General features: G+C 34.3%; 1 protein-coding gene across 2 annotated transcripts in view; it reads right to left on the bottom strand.

The window, feature by feature from the left end:
- Positions 1-248: 248 nt before the first annotated feature.
- Positions 249-11,434, bottom strand: part of LOC110096250 (interactor of constitutive active ROPs 2, chloroplastic-like) — a 17,329-nt gene continuing 6,143 nt past the window's right edge. The window contains exons 2-4 of one of the 2 annotated variants that reach the window (XM_020822105.2): positions 8,798-8,853; positions 7,359-7,536; positions 249-1,981 (exon numbers count right to left, since the gene is read on the bottom strand). In XM_020822105.2, the coding sequence (XP_020677764.1) occupies positions 1,160-1,981; positions 7,359-7,536; positions 8,798-8,817 (1,020 nt within the window). In that variant the 5' untranslated portion in view covers positions 8,818-8,853 and the 3' untranslated portion in view covers positions 249-1,159. Of the gene's footprint in view, positions 1,982-7,358; positions 7,537-8,797; positions 9,374-11,434 lie in introns of those variants that run through there. The other variant, XM_028692464.1, reaches the window with a different exon arrangement.

Raw genomic sequence — 11,434 nt, 5'->3', positions numbered from 1 at the left:
GACCATCTTCTCACCTCTGACTAGGAAATATTTATAACCAAGTATTTTCAGTACATTGAAATTCAAATTTTTGTAGTTCCATAGGAAAGGGATAGAGTTAAAAGTTCTCAAATCCCTACAAATCATGTTCAACTTCCTCAGCTTGCCCCAATCACTGCTTTCTAATACATTAAAGAAGTTTTCATACTAGAAAACTATTGTAAAAGCAAAAAAGAAAACTGTATCAAATGAAGCCTAAATGATCTGGCTAAAGAAACATCACAACAATGAATTTTTCCATTGTAAAAGCAAAAAAGAAAACTCTATCAAATGAAGCCTAAATGATCTGGCTAAAGAAGCATCACAACAATGAATTGCTAAAGGTTTTGCAACATAAGATCTTAGGAATGCTCATATTGGGCTCTTTTTTCATAATCCACCAATCTTTCTCAGTACACTATTGTTCTTCTTTAGTGATTCATCATCAAGTCATCAAAGAAAAGCGAGCCTGTCAGCTTACCAGATATGGAATTCTTATTACAATCCTCAATGTTTCTGCCATCATTTCCAGATATGAGAATTGCTGAAGCAGCTTCTGCTGCCTTTCTCCATTGATCTGACTGCACCTTAAGCCTCTTTAGCTCAGTTTCCAGCTCCAAGTTCACTGCTTTGGATTCCTCCAGCTGCTCTAAAATTTTCACTGTCCTCTTACTGCTCTTCTCGGCCTCGTCTTCAATAAGACCTATTCTCATCAGTGCTTCCTTCTCTGAATCCCTTGCCTTCTCAGCATCGGCAATAGCTGCAGAATATATATTTTGATGTTCACTGTCTCTCTTGTTGAGCTCTGAATTCAAGATTTCATTCTGTTCCAAAATTCTTTGGAGAGCTGTTTCTTTATCCAAGAGGTTTGCTTTTAGTTCTTTAACATCTGTTGCAGCCTTTATTAGCTTCAACTCAGAGTCAAATTGGTTAGCCTCACCCTTCCTCAATCCCTCTCTCATCTCCTTGTTCCTTTCTGATATGTTCTGGACTTCCTTTTCCATTCAAGCAATCATTCATTCAACTATGAAAGTTCAACTTTGGATTTCTCTATGGTTGATTTTAGTTCTGATTCTCTCAGCCTTGCATTAAACTTCACATGCTCAACAGTTTCATATGCTGATTGGATTTGAATTGCAGTTCAACTTTGTTCTTCACGGTGCTTAGCCTCAGCTGCTTTAAGCGCAACTCCCAACTGCTCTAATTCTAACTGTAAAGCTCCGCATTCAATCTTACAAGGAGGATTTCTTCTATCAGCTTCATTATCCTCCGCAACTATCTGATATTCCGTTAGTAATTCCTCGAGAACACTAACTCGAACTTTAGACTCTTCCAACTTTGATGTTACAGAGTTCAAGGACTTCAAAAAATTATAACCATCAGCACGGAGAGATTGAATGGTAGTATTAGCTATTTCCAGCTGCTTCTGGGTTTCGGAAAGAATAAATTTTGCTGCTTCTTCTGCCAACCCTCTCTCCCTATTCTGAATTTTAAGGTTCTCAATGTTTGACAGAGTGTCTGCCATTTCTTCTTTCAAGGTATCTACTTCAGATTTTTTCATTTTTGAATCCTCAGCCTGTCCTGTTTCTGATTTCATAACATCGAGCTGCTGCTTCAACCACTGAATCTCATTCATTGCAGACAATAGGGTGGTCGAGTCAAGCAAATGCTGTTTCTGGAGAGCCTCGAGCTCAGACTGCCATACTATATTGTGCTCCTGGGAGATTTTACGAAGCATTTCGAGTCGATTGTCCTCAGCTGTAGAAAAATCCAACAACTGTAGCTGTAATTCTTCTAGCTTTGCCGACTTGGCTGTGAGCTGTTTCTTCACTTCATCAGCTTCCTGCTGTACCTGACTCTTTGATGATTCACATGACTTCAGCTGTTTCTTCATCTTCTTCAGGTCCTCTTGGAGCTGACTGATCTGAGACTTTAGCTCACTGGACTGGATTGGTCGTTTCTTCTGGAAGCAAAGGTTTTAACTAGGACATTGTAATCTCCATAAATCAAATGAACTACAATCCTAGACGGATGAAAATGCAAGTGAACAGAAATTTGAAGAACTAGATTGCTTATCAAATAAATGCCGCGAGTTCTAATAATCATCAATGAAAGCCACAGGTACCGATCTCATCTAGCAACCGATCATAACAAATTCCTAATGCAAGATTCACTCTCGGTAGATAAGATTAAATCATAATGTAATTTATAAATATTATCATCAACAGAAATATTAATCCTATAGTGACTTAGACAGTACCCTAACTCTAAATCTGCCAACCAGGTCATTCACATTGTTATAATGCTTCGGGATCATTCTATGCATATGGGATCTAATTAGGAGCTGATTGGTAAAGGCTAGGTCTAAGCTATCTCACCCATAGGATCTTCCTTTTTTACACTTGTCGTTAAAAACTTAATTTGTCTCCAAATTTATAAAAGAACAGACTGCTGCATTGAATTCTTTCGCTCCATGGGCCAAGTCCTCATGCATTGTAAGATTAAGAAAGACTACACGTCTTGGAAAATGCATTTATCTTATTACATTCTGCAATTTTGGACAATCGATCATTTATCCTTCTAATGTGATTCTCCATTAAACCTAGCTTCAAGCCACTTGCAAATAAATCAAGTCAATGACAAGTTATTTGTGTATGCTGCATGTCAACATGTAAAAATGCACTGATTTCCATCTATTTTTTAACTGCTATTTCTAAAATTCCATTTTGACGTTATCTTCTTGCATAGGAGGGCCTTCTGATGCGGATATCCGATGGTGTACAATATTCAAAGGAAGAGTCGAAGATCGACGGCCGAGATCACTCCGTTTTATTTTAGTTTATTAATTGTATTTTGATTTAAATTTGCATTTTTTCTTTTTTACCCTTTTTATTTAAGAGTCTTGTCTTATGTAAGCCCGAGGGGCAATTTTTTTTTTAGTTTCTTTTGAGGCCTATATATAGAGGACCATTATCTTGTATTAGGTATAATGAAATTATAATAAAAATTTGTGTTCTGCACTTGTGTTCTTTGGGGAGGACGTTAGTGAGATTCCTATGGGAATGAATCGGAGTTTTCACCAGCTGCAAGATGGGTACAAGCTCGCGGCTTGAAGTCCTTGGAGATCACCCATCAGTCTTCAGAAGAGTCCAAGGCTCGCAGTTTTCTCTTCTTTTTTTTTTATTATTCTCCTTATTTTCCAACCTTCACTTCCCCATCTCTCTTTCTCCTATTGGCTGAAAACTCCACCCAAACCCTAGGCCAAAAGACACCCAACCACCGGCCCAATCCACTTCCCAAAGCCGCCGTCCATCATCCATCCCTTGGCTCCAAGATTCAAAATCTAGCATTCAAATTCTTTACTAAATTAGCTCCCCTTAATTTTGGAAACTATTTAAATTCATATTCAATTGAATTTGAATTTTACTTCCTAAATGAAGAAAACTATTTTAGGGAAGTCCCTCAAATCATGCAATTTGAATTTTAAATAGGAGTTTATTTAAATCCACTTTCCTATTTTAAGATTCTAAATATAGCCACCTTTAACCCCTCGTATCAATCACCCATAATCATGCTAGCTGCCGGCCCTACCCCCTTCCTATTTCCTCTTTCCCTCCACTTTTCAAATTGATTATTTAAGGCATTCCTTATTTGATGCATCTTAAGTTTGGAAAGTTTTTAAATTCAAATATAATTTTTAAATTCAAATATAAATTAATTTTAATTTGAAATTCTTTCTTAAAATAGGATGAATTATATTAGGAGGCTTTCCTTAATTCTCTCAATTTGAATTTAATTAAATACCTGTCATAATTCCCCTTTCCTTATTTTAATAATTCAAGTTTAGAAATTCCTTAAGTCCACATTCATCCTATGTGGACACTTTCACCGTATGTGGACACATTCAACGTAGGTGAACGCCTTTACTTTTTTCCCCTCTTTCGGCCGACCCCCTCCGTTCTACATCAGTTTGGTATCAGAGCATGGTTGCTCAGCCGGGACGCGAACTCGACGGAGTTGAGCTCTTTTCCATCCCGGGAGAATGATACAGACATCCAATCGTGCATGCCTATCTAATGAGGAGCTGAAGATAGACGTCTGTGGTCGTCCTATGTTATCTTAAATTTTTATTTATAATTTTTATTTTAATTATGCATTTTCCATTTTTACCTTACTTAAGGGTCTAATGTTATGTAAGCCCTAGAGGCATTATCATCTTATTTTACTTTCTTTTATTTCTGAGGCCTATAAATATAGGCCTTTGCTAGTGTAATGTCATGATGGATTATTAATAAAAAAAATTGTTTTGCACTTTTGTTCTTTGGAAGGACGTTACTGGGAATCCCTATGGAGGGAATTGTGGTTTCCACAAGCCGCAGGATGGGTCCGGGCTCGTGACTTGAAGTCCCTTGGTAAAGGGCATCGTATTACTCGTCAGTCTTCGGAAGAGTCCAAAGCTCGCGGTTCTATCTATTTTTCTTTGTTTTATTTTTACTTATTTCTCTAAACCACCACCTCCTCAAGCCCTCCACTAAGGCGTTGATCCTTTCACCCCCATCACCTCCACACCATCGGCCTACACCAGCCCCTCCCTTCCTCCTCCGTCCCCTTGGCCAAAATCCACCATGGCTCCACCCACCCGCAGGCCACCTCCTTCCCCAGCTCCACTTTCCAAAAAAAAAAATCCCTTTTTCCTTATTTAAGTTGTCATTAATTTGAAAATATTTTAAATTCAAATTAATCTCATTAGTTACCTTATTTTTTTGAAACTTCTTTCATTCAATTAATTAATCAATTTTGAAATTAATTGATTAATTAATCCCTAATCCAAATACATTGAACCTAGACACCCCTAGTCTCCCCTCTCTCTTGGCCGGCCCCATACCCATGCCCTCTTTAAATTTCTTCACAAAATTAGATTAATGATTATCTTAGAAAGGTTTTGAATTCAAATCCAACACAATTTGAAATTCAAATAATTTCCTAAATCAAATAATATATTTTAGGAAAGTCTCTAAATCAATTTCAATTCTATTCTAAATTTGATTTGAATAAAATTCTCTCCCTTAATTTAAGACTAATGAATAGGCAATCTTTAAATTCACCCCCTCTCTCTCTCTACTTAATTTATGCTTCTCCATTAATGCCCCTAATCTCTCTCCATTTAAGGGATTAATTAAGTACCACTTCCCTTATTTTCCCATTTAATTTGAAATTAAAATTCCAAATGACCCCCCATATCTGTTCTACATCAGCTTGGTATCAAAGCATGATTGCTCGGGATGCGAAATCGACGGAATCAAGCTCTTTTTCACCCCGGGAGAATGATGCGAACATCCGATAGTAGACGATATTCAAAGAGTCGAAGATCGATGGCCGAGATCACTCCATTTTATTTTAGTTTCTTAATTGTATTTTTATTTAATTTTGCAATTTTCCTTTTTTTACCCTTTTTATTTAAGAGTCTTATCTTATGTAAGCTCAAGCGGCAAATTTATTTTTAGTTTCTTTTGAGGCCTATATATAAAGGCCCCTTCTCTTGTATTATGTATGATGGAATTATAATAAAAATCAATGTTCTGCACTTCTGTTCTTTTGGTAGGACGTTAGTGAGATTCTTATTGGAAGAAATCGAAGTTTTCACCAGCCGCAAGATGGGTCCAGGCTCGTGGCTTGAAGTCCCTTCGAGAAGAGCAACGTATCACCCGTCAGTCTTCGGAAAAGTCCAAGGCTCGTGATTTTGTCTTTTTTTTTTATTATTCTCCTTATTTTCCTAACTGTCACTTCCCCGTCTCTCTTTCTCCTATTTGCCAAAAACTCCACCCAAACCCTAGGCCAAAAGACACCCAACCGTCGGCCCAATCCCCTTCTCAAAGCCGCCGGCCATCATCCATCCCTTGGCTCCAAGATTTAAAATTTAGCATTCAAATCCTTTCCTAAATTAGCTCCCCTTAATTTTGGAAATTATTTAAATTCAAATTCAAATTTTACTTCCTAAATGAGGAAAACTATTTTAGGGAAGTTTCTCAAATCATGCAATTTTAATTTTTAAATAGGAGTTGATTTAAATCCACTTTCCTATTTTATGATTCTAAATATAGCCACCTTTAACCGCTCATATCAATCACCCATAATGATGCTAGCCGCCGGTTGTACCCCCCTTCCTATTTCCTCTTTCCCTCCACTTTTCAAATTGATTATTGAAAGCATTCCTTATTCGATACATCTTAAGTTTGGAAAGTTTTTAAATTCAAATTTAAATTAATTTGAATTTGAAATTCTTTCTTAAAATAGGATGAATTATATTTGGAGGCTTTTCTTAATTCTCCCAATTTGAATTTAATTAAATACCTGTCATAATTCCCCTTTCCTTATCTTAATAATTCAAGTTTGGAAATTCCTTAAGTCCACATTCATCGTATGTGGACACATTCACCGTATGTGGACACATTCAACATATGTGGACGCCTTCCCTTTTTCCCCTCTTTTGGCCGACCCCCTCCGTTCTACATCACCTTCAGGTTCTCCAGTAGTAACTTTTGTTACTTTTTATCATTAGGCGAGCATTTTAATACATATTCTTGGTTTTATTTGCTGAAGCCTAAAGCTTATTTCTTGATGGCTTTTCTCACTTTCAAAAAAGAAAAAAATCACTTTAATACTCATATTAAAATTCTTCAACAGGATGGGGGGCATAGAATTTTTAAGTTAGTTTTTATAATCATTTCAACTTTGGCATCCATCATCAAATTTCTTATTCATACATTATTTATTTATCAAAATAAAATTATGGAAAAAAAAGCACCCCATATTGTTGAAAGATGCTCAACCCTTAAATCTTAAAATTGAATTCTGATATATCATTGGGATTCTTCCTTTGAGATTTATGTCAACAACCCCCTCATACTATTCTGAAGGAAAATTTATGGTTGCATGTTGAAAATAAACAAATCTTTCGTACTTTAGCATGCATATTTTAGGTAAAATAATAACTACAAGTGTTACTTATATTTTAATATTACCACATGGAAGTTGTATATCTCACGTGATTGATGAGTATTATTTTCCTTCGTTAAAGCAGCATCGTCAACATTAGAGTCAATACAGACTTATATTTTAAGAATTGGTCTCTTCTAGGCTCTAGCTACCGTTCATAACAAATTTCTAAAGACTTGATCTTCTATTTTGAATTAATGTTGTTAGATTTTCCCTTTGTAGATAAATCATGTAATCTATAACTACTATCATTGATAGAAAAATGTGGTGAATTTCATTTTCTATGGATTTTTATTTTATAAAAAAAAAAACATGGCAATCATATTAATTTGCCTTTGTCAAACCTCAATGACTGAGCTTTTGGGTAACCGACGGTCAATCATCTTAGGGCTTCTTTCAGTTGAGTTTGTCGGTGTGAGCTTCAAGTTGGCTGAATCAGATTCAGATCTAGTCGTCTTAGACACACTAGATGATCTGGGTGCGATTGAAGATGCCTTCTGAGGAATTTCTGATGACCCATTCCTGATTCAAGCAAGCAATTGAGTTACAGTTTGGACATGATTAAGGATTAAGCATAAATAAGTAACTCAAATTATAGGAAAAATATTGGATATTTTAATTGCACGACAAAACTTGTTCAGTGTATGAAACCTTAATTTTCCATTTGAACTAAGTCTCTTTCCATGATTCAAACTTGTGATATCCATGTCACAGTAGAGGCGAACTTAACATTGCTCAAGATCCACCCTCTTTTAACACAAATAACAAATATTAAACTTTGTGGATGATAACCATGGTCAGCCTTAATTAGCAGTAAAATCCTACAAAAAAATAACCTCTTCCAGATTGAAAGGAACATATGCGGCAATACAAATTGTACACTCAAAAAACACCATTCCTTAAATGCTTCAATGAAAGGAAATGGCTTAAAGAAAAATGAAGATTCAATGCACACGTAAATTAGATCAAATAAATAAAATGCTAATTCTGTGGTAACTATGTTGTATATCACAGTCACAGTTTATTTATATATCTAAAAAATTTCACAAAGAACCCTGAAATCTCATTTGAGCAATATCTCCTAAAGTTTAACGTACAATAATTATCTAACCCAAGAGATGTACCAAATGCAAGAGATTTGACTCAAATAGTGAACAAGATAAGGGTTAAAGTATGTAGTATAATCCCTACATCACAAAGAAAGTGATCAGAAATTGAGGCAATCTAACCAATGTTTTGAGAACACCCTCTAATTATCCGACTATTTTTTTGTGATATACTTCTACCTATCCAATTAAAGGAGTATATCTTGAAAGTGGAAGGCCACAAGGATGAGGATTTATAGCTAGGGAAAAAAAAAACAAAAAGTAGAGTATTAGTCAAACAAAATGGTTAAATGATCCATGGCTCACAAACACAACATCTAGATCAGAGAATTGATAATCAATATGATCTACTCTATGAGGTTTCAGTTTAGTTGGTAAATATTTAAGAAGTATTGTCAAGGTCTAAAAACTAATTGTACCTACATTAATTTTACACTAATACATTCAAAACTGCAACAGGTCCCATGCTCTTGCATTCAATTCATATGGCGCTAATGGGTTGTGTTTAATTTCCATATCAACTATTTTTACCCAACAACAGAGAAAAAAAACATAAAAGATAAGATTTTGGTCTCATACCTTCAATAGGACATACAATTATTGGACATTAATATAAATATAAAAAAATGAAATAATTAAAAAAGTAAAATAATGGCAGAGCTGTAGTGGAGAAAGACCTGGTTTTGGATTTCTGCATGTTATCTCACTGTCTACTGATATGGCTCCTCCAAAACTGCAAACAACAATAAGAGTCCAGAGACAGAGAAACGGATAAAATAGAAAAGTAAACGTCCTTCATCAAGATATAACGAAAACAAATAATGTTACTTCATTTTTACTGTTTTTGCTTACAATAAAGTAATAGAAAAGTACAGTGATTAGGCAACAACTTTAAATTTTCTATTACCTAATCTTATTAAAATGCTGGTACTCTGTTCCATAGACATTATTGTTTTATAAAATGTTTAGATCAACCTTCGAGCATATAACGAAAATATGGTTGAAATGTCTAGCGTAATTTTAAAGAAATTGTAAACAAAAATAATGGTTGATATGTATGGATTAATAATAAATGAGCATAGGGAGCGGAATCCTGGAAATAATGGCGAAGTGATTTTTTTTGGAATATAAAATGAGTAATAAAGAGGCAAGCTAAAGCAAGCCCCAATTCTAGCTTGATTATTTTATTATTTTAGCTCAAGAAAAATTCAAATTTTCTTGAAAATGATCTGTTTAAAGTAAAGTTTTGTTGATTCAATCAGGCCACATCATCCTAAAGCAGTATTTTAAAAATAAAAAAGAAAAGTTTAAAATTACATATTTATAAATATAAATGAATTAAATATAAAAAGATGTATTATTCTTTATGAACACATATAAATTAATAAAATATACATATACATATATAAGAATAGACTTTTCTCCTCAAGAATCATCATTTTCCACCCAATTGAATTTTGATATTATCAACATGAAATAGAAGATTAAAAGAGCACATTCTCTTTGAATTATTAAAACTCATTCTAGCACGATATCGTGAATTTTTAAGATTTATTGAGCTTTAGTTCGATGGATCCAAATTTTCATGATGAATTGCTCTGATTGTATGAGAAGATAATTGCGATTTCAAACTATAGAGTTTAAATGGATTGGAATTACAAGCATATATGATATATTGCATGCATAACACATTTTCATTAGTGAAATAAATTGGTTCAACTAGACTTTGCAAAAAGATTATAGATGTGATTTGATCATCCTAGAAATTTTCACATAGTTCATGAATGTTTCATCACATAAATCGATGAAACACAATTAAGAGTAATTCCTGACTATTAAGTTGTAGATCACAATCAATATTGTGATATTGTGTTGAAGGTTAGATAACGTCTAAGATGTAAAAATAGAATTAGGAGGATGATCATGCTCCTAGGAGAAATATATATATATATATATATATATAATATAACATGCAAACAAGCCATGTGTTTGATTCCAAGCCATTTAAAAACTCTGAGCATTGAAATTATAATTATATGATTATGCAATTAAAGACTCCCTTGAGACATTAATTGTGCTCATGACGTAGGAATTTTAAATATATGATCTTGAGCAAATCTAATCCCAATTCAAAGTCGTTCGCTTTTGATCATAACTTGTACCATGTTTGATTATAAGTTGGCTCGATCCAATATCAATTCGAGCATTGCATGGCTCATTAAATCCAACCTAAGGTCAATTAATATATATATTATATATATATATATATATATATATATATATATATATTATATATATATATATAGCATTACTTCATATCTAAATACATGCATAAAATAAGGTGTCTATGCATTGTACATTAATGCATATAAATTGTGATCCAATCTTGATCCATGCTATGGCTCATTAGTCAGCTCCCTCCTTCACATTTCTTATAACCAAACTTACTTTTTGAAAAACAAAGAAATTATAACTTTTAAAACATTAAGACAATGGCTACGTTTGGATCAAACTAAGCAATGAAGTAAAGGAAATCATAACTGAAAAGAAAGTCCCATGAACAGCGTATTTGTGTTCAAATATTAAGAAAAGAACTTCATTGCAGCTCCAAGGTACGATAAGTATTTCTATAAACCTGTAAGGAAATGGATGATAGGAAAAAATGCACCCAAAAAAAAAAAACAAGCGCTGAATATCTTCAAAACTCGGATCTATGGTCTGGTAAATATCAAAGAAACTACCGATATTTTAAAAAAATAATTAAACAAAACAAAGCAGAGAAGAAACAGAGTCCAGCATTGTAATGATACTCGAATAGCGCAGACAGTCACCATAAAATGCAAGAGAGAGAAAGAAACTCCAAAACAGATAGGCCTTCTGCTCTAAATGAAGTTCTTCCTACCAAGAAAGCAGCAAGAAGCTTGCGATTCCTCTAATCTACGAACAATTATTACGTCCTTCCGAATGGTTTTATAGGTTCGGCCAACATAAATTTACGCCACGTAGCAGCCCGACGACCCGACCCAAACCCGCGGTTTTTGGATATTTGAACGTTTATTTTTTCGCTTAAATGGGCGGGAAAACTATAAAAGACGCGGCGTATAATAACTTCTGGCCGATTATCTTCACTGTACATAAAACGTTATACAGTTGTTTAGGGTTATCGAAACTTTCGCATAGGTTTCACGAGATGGATTCGAAGTAACCTACTCTGGGAACTCCTACTTTGGAAGAGTTAGACGATTTCGACGAAAACATTTGGCACTTATACTTTGGATGACGATTTCTCCTATTTTTACAAGTAAGTTGTCCTC

Source organism: Dendrobium catenatum, unplaced genomic scaffold (genome assembly GCF_001605985.2).
Source record: "Dendrobium catenatum unplaced genomic scaffold, ASM160598v2 original_scaffold_209899, whole genome shotgun sequence".
In the NCBI taxonomy this organism is placed as follows: Eukaryota; Viridiplantae; Streptophyta; class Magnoliopsida; order Asparagales; family Orchidaceae; genus Dendrobium; species Dendrobium catenatum.
Note: the sequence above shows the minus strand (reverse complement) of the source record. Positions and strands in the feature narration are given on the sequence as shown.